General features: G+C 36.3%; 3 protein-coding genes across 3 annotated transcripts; all 3 read left to right on the top strand.

Moving 5' to 3' along the window:
- Nucleotides 1-227: 227 nt before the first annotated feature.
- SFR2 (Glycosyl hydrolase superfamily protein) lies at nucleotides 228-4852 on the top strand. Its single transcript, XM_011012615.1, has 10 exons — nucleotides 228-525; nucleotides 1316-1670; nucleotides 1864-2002; nucleotides 2225-2391; nucleotides 2695-2916; nucleotides 3250-3418; nucleotides 3487-3720; nucleotides 3824-3973; nucleotides 4061-4190; nucleotides 4433-4852. The coding sequence occupies exons 1-10, from the start codon at nucleotides 354-356 to the stop codon at nucleotides 4618-4620; spliced, it is 1926 nt and encodes a 641-aa protein (XP_011010917.1). The 5' UTR covers nucleotides 228-353; the 3' UTR covers nucleotides 4621-4852.
- A 970-nt stretch (nucleotides 4853-5822) lies between these two features.
- On the top strand, nucleotides 5823-9425 carry SCPL33 (serine carboxypeptidase-like 33). Its single transcript, XM_011012602.1, has 10 exons — nucleotides 5823-6225; nucleotides 6347-6454; nucleotides 6588-6683; nucleotides 6766-6858; nucleotides 6937-7025; nucleotides 7166-7432; nucleotides 7526-7680; nucleotides 7790-7885; nucleotides 8294-8399; nucleotides 9033-9425. The coding sequence occupies exons 1-10, from the start codon at nucleotides 5949-5951 to the stop codon at nucleotides 9177-9179; spliced, it is 1434 nt and encodes a 477-aa protein (XP_011010904.1). The 5' UTR covers nucleotides 5823-5948; the 3' UTR covers nucleotides 9180-9425.
- Nucleotides 9426-11943: 2518 nt separating this feature from the next.
- LOC105119303 (uncharacterized) lies at nucleotides 11944-15427 on the top strand. The gene is given in 6 exon segments (XM_082978852.1): nucleotides 11944-12477; nucleotides 12479-12697; nucleotides 12966-13054; nucleotides 13115-13280; nucleotides 14390-14621; nucleotides 14624-15427. Coding segments are annotated over 6 exon segments (1122 nt in total). The 5' UTR covers nucleotides 11944-12255; the 3' UTR covers nucleotides 14818-15427.
- Nucleotides 15428-16408: the final 981 nt, after the last annotated feature.

Here is a 16408-nt window from a genome sequence, read left to right as displayed (position 1 = left end):
CAATAGCGCAAACCATCTTCTCTGATAATAATAATAATAAAAAGTCTTCATTTATTTAAGAATGGATGTAATCTCAGATATTTGGTATTTAACAGTGAAGGACTAGCTACGGTAGCCCTAATGCACGCACAGTATATATGGTATAGATATTTTTTAAAAAGGAGGACTGAGTTGATTGTAATAGCAAGGAAAAAAACAAAAAAGAGCATAACGATAGGGCTGGACCATTTGGTTTCAGCATGCACACAAGTGTCACGTATACAGCTCTCGTGACTAGCAATACTAAAGCTTCTACAAGCAACAACTAGAAATCAAACGCTCTCTCTCTGTCGGCTATTTTTTTTGACCTGAGAATGCCAACTTTCGCTCTCTTTATATCTGCGGCAAAAATCGCCGGATTTCTAGCGACAGTCACCGTCGCCGCCAACGTCTTCTCTTTCTCGCTTTACCGGAAGAAGAACCTCCAGCCTTTCAAGTCACCCATCGACGAGTCAGCTGAGATTCTTGCGTCTTTCAATTTAAACGGTAAGTTTTGCCAATTATCTTTAGAGTTTCTCAACTTTCCAATCCCTAGATAATTACCGATTTTACTGTTTTCGTGTATCATTTGTAGTTTTTATTTTTGGGTTTTTATTTGTAAGTTCGTGATGAAGTGAAGTGAAGGAGAGCTCGTTGTTGTGATTCAAGCAAATATGGATGGCGGGTGAAGATTGCACTGAAATTGCACAACAAATAAAGAGCGCTGATTTCTACAATTTTTTTTAATTACTCATTTTAGCACCTTTTATTTTAAGAAAATGGAGCAATAAAAAAGTTCGTTAATTTCAGTTTATCGTAATATGGATAGAGTTTATACAATTTTAAAATATTAACTTGACAACGGAATTTAGTCGAATCAAATATTTTGAGTGCGCGCGCTTTTATATCTATTATATATAGATTGTTATGAATTTAGAATCCCTCGTTGCTTTAACGAGTCTTATCATGTGATTTAGCTCAGCTCACCCAAAGCTTGACGAGTTTTTTGGGTTGAATATGAGTTCTCTAACATGTACATAGGGATTGAAATGATCCTCAGGCTTCATGCATTATCCATTGGGAATCTTTTGGCGTTGAGAAAAAGACCCAATGATTGGGGGATGAATGTTTAATTGTTCCATTTAAATCGGAATTTGCTGGAATGGTGGGTTTGATAACTCTTCTTGCCGGTATGGGATTGGAATTAAGGGGACTTCTTGATTGTAAGAGCATCTGATCAGTCTGGATATGATGAATGGATTTGTAATACCAGTGTTTGTTCTGTGATTTTTGGCAGAAGGAGATGATGAGTTTTTCTTTGGATTGGCAACCGCCCCGGCCCATGTTGAGGACAGGCTTAATGATTCTTGGCTTCAGTTCGCAGAAGAAAATCCTTGTGACAAATCACAGCCAAACCAGGGAATGGAAACAGCAGATGCGCTGATGGGTTCGGCTGCTGGTGATGGTGGATCTCAGCCAGCTTCTGTTTCTAATAAAGATGTGAGTAAGGTGGATATGAAGAAGAGGAAGCCTCTCAAAGTAGCTATGGAAGCCATGATCAGAGGGTTTGAAAAGCATGCAGAAGATGAACTGCCTACGACAAACGAAGAGTGTAATCACAATGTGGCTGCATGGCACAATGTTCCCCACCCGTAAGCCTTCTTCTATAGTACTTTGAAGCAGTGAGCTTTTTTTATTTTTTGTTTTTTATATTGCCGTGCAGAGGAAATAACAATATCCATCTTTCTTCTTCCAGTAGCTAACACTTTTCTAATCAGTAATTCCATCTTCAATTTGCATCATTGGTTGCTCACTTGATTAATTGATAGGTTCAATTGATTTTAGGGAAGAGAGGCTGAGATTTTGGTCTGATCCTGATACAGAGCTGAAGCTGGCAAAGGATACTGGTGTTAGTGTCTTTCGAATGGGAATTGATTGGACAAGAATCATGCCAGAGGAGCCTGTCAATGGGCTTAAAGAGACTGTAAGTTAGAAGCTGAGTGCTCGTGCTAGACATTGCTTTTGATGTGTTATAATGCTTCCTGTTGATGTTTGGATAAGCAAGGAAATTAGTGGTGTAGAATTTGAACTTAATGTTGTCAAAAGAAAGCCTTTCTTGCATGAGAAGATACCAGAAAAAGCATCCTGGCCCTTAAATTCTTTGGGGGATGAGTTTACATTTCAATTGCATAATCTTCCTTTTTAGGTTAATTTTGGTGCCTTGGAGCGATATAAGTGGATCATCACCAGAGTTCACTCTTATGGAATGAAGGTGATGTTGACCCTGTTCCATCACTCATTGCCACCATGGGCTGGTGAATATGGTGGATGGAAGCTGGAGAAAACTGTTGATTATTTTATGGATTTTACCAGGTTGGCATTCTATTAAGTGGTGGACTACCCAGTATGTTGTACTCTTTAGTTCATATTATTTTCTTCTTTTTTGTTACTAACTGAAACCCTTGACCACTCTGATTCTCTTTTATCTTTTTTTTTTTTAAAAAAAACAAGGACAAAAACAAACAAACAAAGAGCACCCTTGGTCAAATTACATATCTTGTAGATATAGAAGTTTCTGAATATTCTCTCAGTTTGGTTTAATGGTCATGGCTCAAAATGATGGAGTATGCTTCTTTAGTTTTGTAAATAACACTTGAATGTGCTCCATCAATGCAGGCTAATTGTTGACAGTGTATCAGAGCTTGTGGACTATTGGGTGATATTTAATGAGCCTCATGTCTTTTGCATGCTTACTTATTGTGCGGGTGCTTGGCCAGGCGGTCATCCTGATATGCTGGAAGTTGCCACTTCTGCTCTACCAACAGGTGTTTTCAACCAGGCCATGCATTGGATAGCTATTGCACACTCAAAGGCCTACGACTATATCCATGAAAAGAGGTTTTTTGTTTTCCTCTCTTTCTGAATATTTGTCTGAAGAATTTCCAAAGTTAAAATTAGGATATTAAGTTGTAGTATTTGGAGAAACAAAGGCACTCAGATATATCGCTCACATATGTCATATGTGGTTCATTAAGAAATTATTTGAGCAATGCCTCTATCCCAGTTACTTTGGGTTAGCTGGCTGTTTTGCAATCATGTCTTATATCCCGTTTGAAGTTCTTCTTGGCTTGACTTACCCTTGCCTACCTAACAGACGAATTATCTTAATTTATCGACAATGCTACTTGCTTTTCTAAATCTTTTTTTTTTTTTTTTCATTTCATTTTGCAGCACCTCATCAGAGTCAATAGTTGGGGTAGCACACCATGTATCATTCATGAGGCCATATGGGTTGTTTGATGTCGCTGCTGTTTCAGTGGCCAACTCCCTCACCCTTTTCCCATATGTGGATAGTATCTCCAATAAGCTGGATTTTATTGGAATAAACTACTATGGACAGGTTTGAAACTCCTCTAAACTTTTAATTCTTTTAACAATAATATTCTTACTTATATAACTAATGGTCAGGAAGTGGTCTGTGGTGCTGGCCTGAAATTAGTAGACACCGATGAATATAGTGAATCTGGACGTGGAGTATATCCTGATGGCCTGTATCGCATGCTAATTCAATTCCATGAGAGGTACAAACATCTAAATGTTCCTTACATTATTACGGAGAATGGCGTGTCTGATGAGACAGATCTGATTCGTCGACCATATATTTTGGAGCATTTACTAGCTGTTTATGCAGCCATGATCATGGTCCAGACTCTAAACTTGACTTTTCAGTTGTGTTGAAATTATGTTGCTTTTCATAGAACCATGTGATAAGAGCTTGCTTGATATTCCTGTGTTTGATTCATAGGGCGTCCCTGTGCTTGGTTACCTGTTCTGGACTATTTCTGACAATTGGGAGTGGGCTGATGGATATGGTCCCAAGTTTGGACTGTTGGCAGTTGATCGTGAAAACAATTTATCAAGGATTCCTCGTCCTTCATATCATCTATTCTCCAAGGTTGAAAACTTTGCATGTTTGCCTTTGATTCATTGGTGCTCTCCTCACAGGCTTTCCTTATCATACTTAAATTTGCTGTAAACTCAGGTCGCGTCTACAGGGATGATCACACGTGAAGATCGGGCACGTGCATGGAATGACCTCCAAAGAGCTGTTAAAGAGAAAAAAACAAGGCCATTTTATCGGGCAGTGAATAAATATGGTTTAATGTATTCAGGTAAACAGAAGTCACATTCTCTTGTTTCCTGAATCTAATTTGTTTCCCCATCATCGTATTATAGCTGGAATTGATTCCCTGCAATAACAAGATGTTAGATATGCCTATGGTTTTAGGCACAAGCATTACTTGCCCTGGATTCCTTTTTTCTCTATCCTCTAAGCTTAGAATTTTTTTTAAGTTTTTCCTATTTGGGCGTGATATCCTCCTATTAATGTATACACGTCATCTTCCATTAACAGGAGGGCTTGACCAACCTATACAGCGGCCATATATTGAAAGAGATTGGCGATTTGGACATTATGAGATGGAAGGTCTCCAGGACCCATTAAGCCGCCTGTCAAGATGCTTTCTTCGACCATTTTCGATCAAAAGTAAAAGAAAAGATTGGAAGGATGACACTGAATTGATTCTCCAGCCTCTTACATAAAGCTTCTGATTGCTTATTCAATAGACTCCGTGTACACACGCTTCCTCTTATGAATCTGCTAAATTACACGCTCCAGCACATTTTTGGCAGTTTGTAAATCAACTCAGAACAACACCTTATTAGGGTATTGTTTTAACAAAGAGTCATACTTTTTAAGTGCATAGATCGGCGTTTCATTGCCATGCATGTTTTGTCCGAGATCTTGCCAGTTAAATTGTAAGTTTAGTGAGCTTCCAATTCTCTCAATAACGTTCTTCCTTGCGAAAGATTTTGAGTTTAGTTTTGGAGTGATCGAACAATAGCATCCCTCCCCTCTGCGAAATTTGTTAAAGCCTCGAACAGATGGTAGACTTCTAGATTGGACCAAACACAACGTTTCCAAACTGTTCTCGACCTTTGACAAGCCATCTCTTATTTACTCATTCTTCTAGCAGTGTCCATAACTAAAGACAGTTGTGAAAAATGCATATGCACTTTTCTGATGAAAAACATTAACTTTTCCAGGTGCTGCAATGAATAACATGGCTCAAACTTCCCGAGGGCAACTTTTGTAATTCGAAGTTCAGTCTAGACTCTCGACTGTTTTCGTAGGTAGATGAGATATCGCAAATTCCTGAACAAGAGTATTATTGCGTTAGTAAGTACAAAATGTTGCATATTTCTACGACACTGCTGTGTTTTTAATTCAAGTGTAGGAGTGGTATCTTATCCCTACTTCTTCCAACCGTTGGGAACACCAATTGTGCTGGATGTATATATGTTGTGCATTGCACTCCTTTCCCACTTTGCTTGCTTTGTGTAAGCTAAGACTTCCATGTATGGATAATTATCGATGCATTATAAAGTCATCAATGTCTTTGTTATATAATAATATAAAAAATCTCATTTACATGAGAAGGTTCCTTGATTTATTATTAGAATCTGTGCCAGTTTTAAATTTTAAATTTTCATTTTAAAAATATACTAAAAAATAATATAAATTATTTCTTATTAACTCATTTAATAATATAATTACATTTGTATTTGGAATACAAATCACGCTTTCACCTAACATTGTATCAGTATACATCTGACTCTGTTTGGAGTTTACTCGACAAAAATCCGAATCAGTCCCAGCAGGGATACTTGTAGCTAGTGGAAAGAGGACCATCACGGCTGTTGAAAAAGTTAAAAGATTGTAAATAATTGATCGCACCCATTTGAATTTCTGGTGCATGTGTTGGGCTCTCTCTCTCTCTCTCTCTCTACGCCCTTACATAAGACTGGTCAAATACTTGCTGCACATAAATGATGTGAAAATGTTTAGAGGATAACTAAAAGGGATCTCCATGGCTTTAATTGATAGACCTTTCCTATCTCTCTTGTGCATATATTTATTTCATGGTTCCTTAGTTATTCCTTGCATTAAAGCATTAGAAACAAACCCTGAAACTCAGGAATCTGATAGAGTAATTAATTTGCCGGGCCAACCTTCTAGCCCGTCAATCTCACAGTTCTCAGGTTATGTTTCCGTCAATAAAGAACATGGGAGAGCCCTTTTTTACTGGTTCTTTGAAGCTCAATCTGAAACATCCAAGAAGCCTCTCCTTCTGTGGTTAAATGGAGGTACTGTCACATTTTATTTATTTTTAATAATTCCAATTCAACATGTTTATATAAACGCAATTTAGATACTATACCTTTGATATCCTCGTCTATGTAATTCAAATTGCTTGTGTTTTTGAAGGGCCCGGCTGTTCATCTATTGGATATGGTGCCGCTTCAGAGTTAGGTCCTCTAAGAGTCTCTAAAGATGGCGCTGGCGTTTACTTCAACGAATATGCTTGGAGTAAAGGTCCTTTCTGCATATACTTCACTTAGTTTTCTTTAATTGCCCATATAAAAAATCTGAATGCATTGGTGGATTTGGGAGGTTCCATGCTAGAAAAGATAATCAAGGCTGACTTTTTGAAACGCTCTCCTTGCAGAAGCAAATTTACTATTTCTTGAATCCCCAGTTGGAGTTGGGTTCTCTTACACCAACACCTCATCTGATCTCACCATATTAGATGATAATTTTGTGGGTGAGGAATCTTTCTTAAAAGTGGAACTCTTATAATTTTTTAATGTTTATCTGTAATTGATGGTAATTTGTCTTTCCACCAGCTGAGGATGCCTATACTTTCTTGGTGAAATGGTTGCAAAGATTTCCCCAATACAAAAGCCGTGATCTCTTCATTTCAGGAGAGAGTTATGCTGGTGAGATTGCCTAGTCAACTAACTCCCCTTCTCCGGGTTCTCCCCCCTCTCTCTAACGTTCATTCTTGGTATCTGCAGGCCACTATGTGCCTCAGCTGGCAGAGCTTGTCTATGATAGAAACAAGGATAAAACTAAATATCCACTGATCAATCTGAAGGGTTTTATTGTAAGAGCTTAGGCCCAATATAAGTACTTTGATCCATAGCGGCATCAAGTTAATTTATAAGATTTTTCATGTATAAATTTAACACGACCACTATTCGATTCAAGGAATTCATGAACTTCGTCCGTGCAACCCCTGTGCAGGTAGGAAATCCAGAAACCAATGACTACTATGATTACAAAGGCTTGCTAGAATATGCGTGGAGCCATGCTGTAATATCAGACCAGATCTATGACAAGGCCAAAAAAGTATGTGATTTCAGAGTTTCCAACTGGTCTAGTGACTGCAATGACGCCATGAACTTAGTGTTCGAGAAATACAACGAAATTGATATTTACAATATATATGCCCCTACGTGTCTTATTAACACTACATCTTCATCTGTTGGTAGCAATGATTCACTCACCAAGGTAATAATGTCATCTGTATTGAATTTGAAAAGAAAAGTTCCATTCCATACGTTGAAAAAAAGGGTAGATTAAGAATGTAAGTGGGTGCTACAGGTGAACAATTACATGATAAGAAGGCTTAGAATCCCTGGAGGTTACGACCCTTGTTATTCAACATACACTGAGGAGTATTTTAACAGGGTTGATGTTCAATCATCCCTTCATGCAAAAATTAGTGGAAATTCTAGAGGGAAATGGAGGGTCTGCAAGTAAGTAAACTTGTCACACACCAGATATCTGTTCATTGATAAACATTTTTCTTTGGAGTGCAATCTTATATATGGTATATTTCTAATGGAACACTTATTTTCTTTCCAGCGATCTCATTCTGTACAAATACAATTTTACTGTGCCCTCTGTCCTCTCAATCTACACCAAGCTCATCAAGGGCGGTCTCAAGATCTGGATATACAGGTAAACTACCTTATTTTCTGTGTAATTTTTTTTTTAGTACTTCCTGCCTGGCGCTCCATGCCTGTTGCTGTGATCTTACCTCCAGGAGTACAAGTCTAGAGCCACTGTGTAACGTTCCTTAAGGATGGAAAGACCTGTTAGAGTGGCCGTATATGATTCCAAAAACCTGACCAATAATATAGTATAGGGACCATTAATAAAGCAAACAAAGACAAAAGCATGGTTTGACTTTCAGACTGGAAGGAGGGGTCACGTGTTGCAACTTGCAAATTATTCAAATTTCACACACGCCCAGCGAGCCCGTGATGACCTTTTTCGTGTTTGTGGCTTTGTGCCTTGTTTTTTAGTTGATCAGTGAAACTGAGACGGACTAATTTGGATTTGGGCTTGGTGTTTTGTTTGAAACAGTGGGGATGCAGATGGCAGAGTACCTGTTATTGGGTCACGATATTGTGTTGAAGCTCTTGGACTGCCTCTCACATCTGCCTGGCGTTCTTGGTTTCACAACCATCAGGTTCCTTTTGCCTTGTCATCGTTTCCTTGCTTCTTTCCTTCAGTCAAGTGCTATAATATTATCCTATTTTATTTTATCGAAAGGTTCTTTCAAAAACCTGGAAAAAAAAAAAAGTTGAAGAAGAGGAGGAGGAGGAGAATTATTAGCTGAAACCACTTCTTTAATGCTCAAATTGGACTGAATTTTGCGGTTTGGACTTTGGACCTTTAACCTGAGGTGTAGATGGGCTCAACGAGCCTATCTCATAGTGCTTATTTAAGTCCATAATCTGCCCCAGTTTTACGAGTAGAAATAAGGCTGGAACTTTTGTAATTATAGAGCGAAATCAACCATATATAATGGCCCGATCAGATTTCCAGAAAATGGTAGACCGTTAGATAAGCATATCGTGCTGTGAGTTCCAAATGAGACCCAATTGTCCACCAATTCGGTAAATGTGATTACTCCACCGAATGGGCAAATAAACCGGACTCTGCGTAGGAGAAAACAGGAGTGATTTCTTAAAAGAGTTGGAGATTAATATTTTCAAGATTACTGCCGTGCACATATGACTTGATTTTCCAAGTCGCGGAACAGGTTGTTAACGCTGACATGGTTTCACCGCCGTCGTGTGTGTGTGTGTGTGTATTGCAGGTTGGAGGGAGGATAGTGGAGTTCGAGGGATTGACATTTGTGACTGTGAGAGGGGCAGGTCACTTGGTTCCTCTCAACAAGCCCGGCGAGGCTCTCTCGCTTATCCACTCTTTCCTGTCCGGTGAACCTCTCCCTACACGTAAATAGTTCTCCATTCTATTCAATGGCTGAAAGTGTAAGGCCAACACCATTTCGTTGCCCCATCCACTTAATTTCTGTCCATACACTATTTTCCCATCACCATGAATGTCTATTAGAACCATATATAAAGGGGGGGAAAGTGTCCCTCTCGGACTTTCTTATACCTTTTGGGGTTCTCCTAAAACGGGAGTTGAAAAGGTCTTCTTTGGAGCCCACGAAGTTCGAAGTTATAAAGTGGGATCGTTGAATTTTCTCTTGTTTAGCACACTTGTCTTTTTTATGGTTTTTAAAAATATTATAATTATAGTTACTTCGAGTTATATATTAAGTATTTTTTAATTCTACAATAAAAATTCATTTCTTTCGTAAAAATTATTTAATTATTCGGTGACTATTTAATAAGATCTATCACATTGGGGGTATGATTAGAAAAAAATGTTATGTTAGGGAAGAACAAAAGTATTATTTATTTTGAAAAATACCATCTTGAAATATGATTAGTAATATTTTAAATGAACGTACCCTTTTCAATAACACGATGATGACTCTAATTTGTATAAAGATTTTGGCTCGCATACGACCAACTCATAGTAGCAGCTATTTAACCGTTGCCTTCACCATTAGCTACAAGCCTACACAAAAAACCACATCCAAATGGCGATTGCTCCTCTTTATTTTTTATTTTTTATTTTATCGGGAATTACTATGATAAAACATAATATTATGATGCGCAGTAAAATAGTTTAAGAGACTGGCAGAATGATTACGCTTTACAGAGTTTTCTTTTTCGTTTCAAACTTCCAAACTAATACTAAAAATATCATATAAAAAATATCCATGGTAATTGTTTAATATTGTTATGTAAGGTGTTTTTAAAATAAAAATATATTAAAATGATACTTTTCATTATTTTTATATTTTATATTAACAAATTATAATAATAATAAAATACATAAAAATATTATTTTTTTTATAAAACACATTTTAAAAACAAAATTTATATCATAATCAATCCAACCAACACTATGATCAGCTGCGAGAATAGAATTTCAAGCAATATTTTCGTGAATTTTTAGCTTTCCTTGTTCCTGACTTTTCGTGGCAAGCAATCCAGTCATAACTATGATAAATAAAAAAATTAGTTTTTTATAGCACTGTAAGTTTATTTTATTTAACGTGAATGGATAAATAGTGTAGGTCTATGGATTGTGTTGTCGAGCACAGCGCAGCGCAGAATTTTTTTAAATATATAATTTGTATATTTTCTTAAGATTGTTGTTCATAACACAACCTTAAAAATAAAATAAAAAATTATGAATGCAGCATTATTGAAAACAACACACCCTTCATAAAACGGATGAATGTCCAGATTTCTGGACATTATTTGTTTAAAATGTGGACAATCAATCTTATGATTTTTTATATGTTTAAAAACCCAAACGCATTAAATTGAAGGTTAAGAGTAAGTTATGTAGTTGAGATTTGAAATTAAACAAAAGATTAATTTAGAGAAATCTGATTAAAACATGAGCAACCCGATTTAACTCACTTCAACCATGTAAATCAATTGTGACATATATAATAAAATTAAAACAAAATACTTTAGTCTTTTATCTCAACTAACTGAATGATCCAAGGGAGTCAATCCATTTACTTATTTTATTTTATTTTTCAATAAAATACTAAAAAAATATTATTTTAATTTTTTTATATTTTAAAGTTGACTTTTCAAGCTTGGATTTTAAATCGCGAGGGTTATTTTCATCGTTATTTAGTTTTTTAAATATAAAAAAAATATGAATTGACAAATGAATGTCCAAAAAATATACCAGAAAAGGACAGGCTTTAACTCTCTGTGTATTTTGTTTTTTTGTTTTTTTTTTTTAAAAAAAAACAACCGGCCACGTCTCTAACCCTCCGCCGGTACCTTTCTATCAACTTCGTATTGACGAGACTTGAGAGAAATGCTACCCCTACCAGTATTTATTTCATTTAATAATGGTAAGCTCATAATTAAGAATAAGTTAATGCACGTTTCTAATTCGTCTAAAAATCCCTTGTAGCGTAATTAACCTATAACTCCGGTTATCAAGCTTGTTCTCCATTACTGACTACAATATTCTTTTTTTTTTAAAAAAAAAGTAAATAATAAAAGTGCGAACAAACTAAACTACTAGTATGTTTAGTTTAGGAATGGCAGTTGAGTTTTGAGTGTGGAAACCCATCAATTTTTTTTTATATAAAAAATTAGTTTTTATAATTGAATTTTATGTATAATTGGGTTATACCCAATTAAAATTTCAACCATAAAAACTAAAATAAATGCATAATTAGAGTGCTCTGGTCAACAACTCTTATATACAAAATGACCTTTTGGTTTTCACAATTTTAGTTATAGATTATTTAGCTAACTTATTTTTAATATGTAATTCAAGTATTAGGATAATATTCCTTTTTAAACCGAGTTTTAGATATGTTATTCATATACGTAGAAATTTCCTTGTATCTTCTGTTTTATGACTGCCACTGGTGTTCTGGAAAAAAATAAACCATGGAAACATCATTGCACAACCTCACCGTTATATGTAAAAGGTTATTTTATTTTGACTTTTAAATAGATTTGAATGTGTTTTAAAAATATATTTGATATATAAAAGTATTAAATTAATATTTATATATGTATATATATATAATTTTAATATATTGATATTAAAAATAAAAAATTATTTTAATATATTTTTAAATAAAAACAATTATAAAAAACACTTTACATTACCATGCGGAAACACATTAAATCCGTAAGCAAATAAACAAAATCAAACCTCACAGGAACGCAAGAGACTTGAACATATTTTGCCATCCCTTGTCATCCACAAAGATTACACTTAAAAAAGAAGAAGAGGGAGTTAGACATCATTCTAAACAAGACATCTTTGTCAACCTCGTATCACACATATAGCACCCATGATCACCTTCCCTCTCTCTACTTTCTATCTCACAGGGGTTTTTCTTTTTCCCTTAATACTCCAAAATCCACTTTCTAAATCTTAAAATTCCAAACTTCAGCTAATTGAAAACCAAAATGTCACTTCTTTCCCATGCCCTTTTTAACAAAGGAGATCGAGTTGAGGTCCTTAAAAGAGGAAATGGTCCCAGCACTTCAACTTCCTATCCAGCTACAGTTGTTAAATCAAATAAAAATCAAGTCTTTATTGAGCACCAAACGTTGATGGTTGAATCAAATTCAAAAGGTCCAAAACGCCTCAGTGAATTTGTTGATCTGGGGTTTGTAAGGCCAAACCCTTCCAAGAGAAAACAACGAGCCCTTTAAAGTGAACGAGAAAGTTGATGTTTACTGTGATAATGGGTCGCATAAAGGGACTATTAAGGATATTTTAGAGAATTCTAGGTATGCTGTTGGTTTTGATGGTGAATGTAGCGAAGGGATTGTTTCTGAACAATGTAATTTAAGGCTTCATCGTGAATGGGATGAAGGATCTTGGATCCCGCCTCTGCTTCATCAGGTTTTTTAAATTATGAGTTTTCTTTTGTTTTTTGTGTGCTTCTGTGTTTTGGTTAAAGTTGATTGCTTTTTTTTTTTTTTTTTTTTTTTTTTTTTTTTTTTTTTTTTTAATTTTTAAAATCGTGAGATGCGTAGGATTGTTTGAAGGTATTTGTTAATGTTTTTTGAAAATGGGTTGTGGTAATGATTTGAAGTGTTGTTACTGTATGTCCGTGATATTTTTTTGGTGTTTAACACGCACACCCAGTTTGTGATAGCTTTAATTGCTGAGAAATATGGGATGTGGTGAAATCGAGAAAGATAATGTTGAAGATAAAATGCAGACTGAAAAAACCCGATCCTGTAGGAAATGCTGGAGATAAAATGCAACAAATATTTAGGGATGGGAAATCAGTGGAGGTCAAGAGTGATGAAGAAGGTTACGATGCTTCTTGGTTTGGTGCAATTATTGTTTGGTGCAATACCTGAACCTTGTCACCGAAGATGAAACTGCACCCCTGAGAGAAATAGTGACTGAACAGAATATCAGACCTAATCCACCCGAAGTTCAGGATGTCATCAAATTTAAACTGCATGAAAAGGGTTGACGCATGGTTCCATGAGGGGTGGTGGGAGGGTGTGGTCTCGTCAGTGCTGAGTGGGTTTGAGTATATGGTCCATTTCAACTCAACAAATGAACTATGGAATTTGAACATGCTAGGTTGAGACCTCATCAAGATTGGATTAATGGAAAATGGATCAAGGTATAACTTTTAAAGGCTTCTATTTGTGGAACTCTGTAGGTGTTGTTACACAGTAATGGAAAATGGTATGTTGTTTAATAAGAAATTATCCAGTAAATGAGAGTGTGGTCTCTATGTTTTTATGTGTTGCTGCTGCTTTGAATTGGACAAAAATAATATGTGAAATTTTTTGTCGATAACGTGTTATCTATGCAAACTATGACTGAGGAAAAAATCTTATGCTAGATTCAATTCAGAACCAATAGGTGGAGTGTGCATAAGTAGGCTGATAAGTGCTAATCTTGGTGAGGCTTGTTAGCGATTAAGTTTCTGAGGTTTTTTCTAAGCACTCAAAAATATTTTTAAGCAAGAATGAATGCGTTCCTCAGAAAAGAAGATTCTGGATTCACCAGTTGTACTTGGATCCAAATTGATGTGATTATGTTTAGATAAATAGAGAATTGGGACAATTCCCTAATTCCCTGAACTGTCAACAGAAAACATGCAGCACATTCAGCTTGTTCCTTGTAATATTAGTTATAAATTGAGGCCTTTACTTGTTTGCAAGGTAAGGTTATGCCATCAAGGTCTCTGTGCAGCCACCTAAAAATGTGAAAGGCTGTAGCATCTCCAAAATTTTGCCCCAAGTTGTATCTGCAGAATAGCTTATCAAATGTAAATGCTTATGTTGCATAAGCATTCATGCTACACTAGGATATCAATTGTGCAGTATACTTTACATCTGACTGTAATGTATATGACCAAAGAAACTGTTTTTTGGCATGCATGTATGATTTTATGCTCTGTGTAGAGTACATGTTTAAAAATAATACTGGTAATTGTTGCTATTGTACTCCATGGAAATGGAATGATCGTGTTTTTCTTTTTTTTTTTTCCTGTTTCCATGGGGGCTCATAATCTTAAATTATGACAATGCAGGGAGAGTCGATTGTGTTGGAGGGTAATGGAAGGACTCCAAAACCCAAGGAACAAGGGTGGAGGTCAAAAGTGAAGAAGTTGGTTTCCAGGGTTCTTGGTACTCTGCAACCATTGTGGAAGTGATGAAGAGTGACAAATTTCTGGTTCAATATCACAACCTTGTAACAGATGATGAAACTGGTTCCCTTAGAGAAGAGGCAGGTGCTTCTGACATAAGGCCTTCACACCCTCGTATTCAACGTGCCTACGCTTTTGAATTGTCTGAAATGTTCATGCTTGGTGTAATGATGGATGGTGGATGGGCTGTATTGTCAAAGTTCATAATAAACTGAAGTACACAGTGCACTTCAAAACAACAGAGGAATTGGAGTTTGAACTTCGCGAGCTGAGGCCTCATCAAGAATGGATTGATAGAAATTGGTTCACTGTTCCAAAGATATGCAGTTTGTATGTACACTAACGCAAGACCCATACAATGACATGGCTTATGGCATGCACAATCCTCCTTCCCACTTTATAAACATGCAAAATCATGTCTTCCACTTGGAATTTTCGCTTGTATATGGCTCCAAAAATAACCAAAAATACTGTTTGACATCTCCTTTGAGCACTATGGTATTCAACTAGCCTTTGATTTAATGCAAGCAAAATAGGTTTCTCATTACTTTCATCAGTTTTTTAATGGAGGAAATTGGTATAAAATCTTACAGAATAACTGGTTAGACATCTGTTTTCAGCTCACCTGTTTATGGTCTCAACTAAACTTTGATTTATGCTTGCAAAATAGGTTGTGTATGACCTTTATCGGATTCTCAAATCAAGTAGGAATTGATCATAAAATCTCAGGGAAAGCTGGAAGTGCAATCCCGTGGCCGTAAAGGATGTATGAAATGCCTTTGGAATGTACAGGTTTATACTTGAATAGTTTGGATGAACTCTCTGCAACATGCCAAGGATACGTTATTTATTCGTTACTTAATTTGCTGTGTTTTTCCTCTGCTACGTAGGTGTGTAAAAGATTCCCTTGTTTCACTAACCTAACTATTGCCACAATTGATGCTTTTTTGACCTCCCGTTACCTGATCTGTTTGGTTTTTGCTGCACTTGTCAAATGCCTCCCTTTTCTCTTCTGGTTGCAGAATTGGTGCTTCTGATCCCCGGATTCTGTGGCTGGATTCAGTCCAAAATCGAAATGTCTTCTGCCAGAACATGCTTTTAAGCTTCTATGCAATCACTGCTTCCATCCTGATTGGGGCTTTAATGTATTATAAGGTTAACTGTCATGCACTTTGGATGTTTTGGTCACTGTCCTTAAAGCCCAGTTGCCAGGTAACAATGCCAAGTGCTAACTGTTTTCTACTTAAGGAGACTGCACTGACATTGATTATGTAAAACGCTAATGATAGCTATATCTCTGCTTGAACATATTATTAATTAGTTCAACTCTAGGCTGCCATTATATTTGACATGTGTGGCCAAGTTCTGCCAAGTTATTTAGATTCTCTTAATAATTGGTGTCAGCAACCAGCAAGAAAAGTTTTCAATATTATTTATAATCCTTATATTTGAAGGCGAGAGTAATTCTGGTAGAAACAAAATGAAAATTTGGTGGGTTAATTTTCGATCATATAATTGGCTACTGAGCAAAACAAATCATCTTCACAATTTCTTCTTATATTAGAGTTCAAAACTAGGTTTTAGGACAAATGAAAGGAATGCAGCCAAGTGTATTCCTCCAGGCCTTTTATTTTAGTTTTAAGTTCAGCTGATCAAATCATCAAAGTTTAGGGTTTGTCGGTTTACGTAGCTTACAGCAGTACTCTCGGCTGGTATTTGCCAGCCTCAGCTGTCCGCGAGTCGTTAGATCAAATCACGTGATGCATGTACATAGAAGGAGAAGAGTGCAATGCCGTCTTTAGCATTTCCCTTTCTATGTTGCTGCCTTTGCCCGCCCCCCGTGCCCCCGGGGCTCCAATGTGCAAAACAAAAGGCTTAATGTTTTCACAACCACCTCGACTCCTGACATGGCAATGTCATTTTCCAGAATTGTC

This window comes from Populus euphratica, unplaced genomic scaffold, assembly GCF_000495115.2.
Source record: "Populus euphratica unplaced genomic scaffold, PopEup_1.0 scaffold5.1, whole genome shotgun sequence".
Taxonomy (NCBI): Eukaryota; Viridiplantae; Streptophyta; class Magnoliopsida; order Malpighiales; family Salicaceae; genus Populus; species Populus euphratica.
This window is presented reverse-complemented; position numbering and strand designations above follow the sequence as displayed.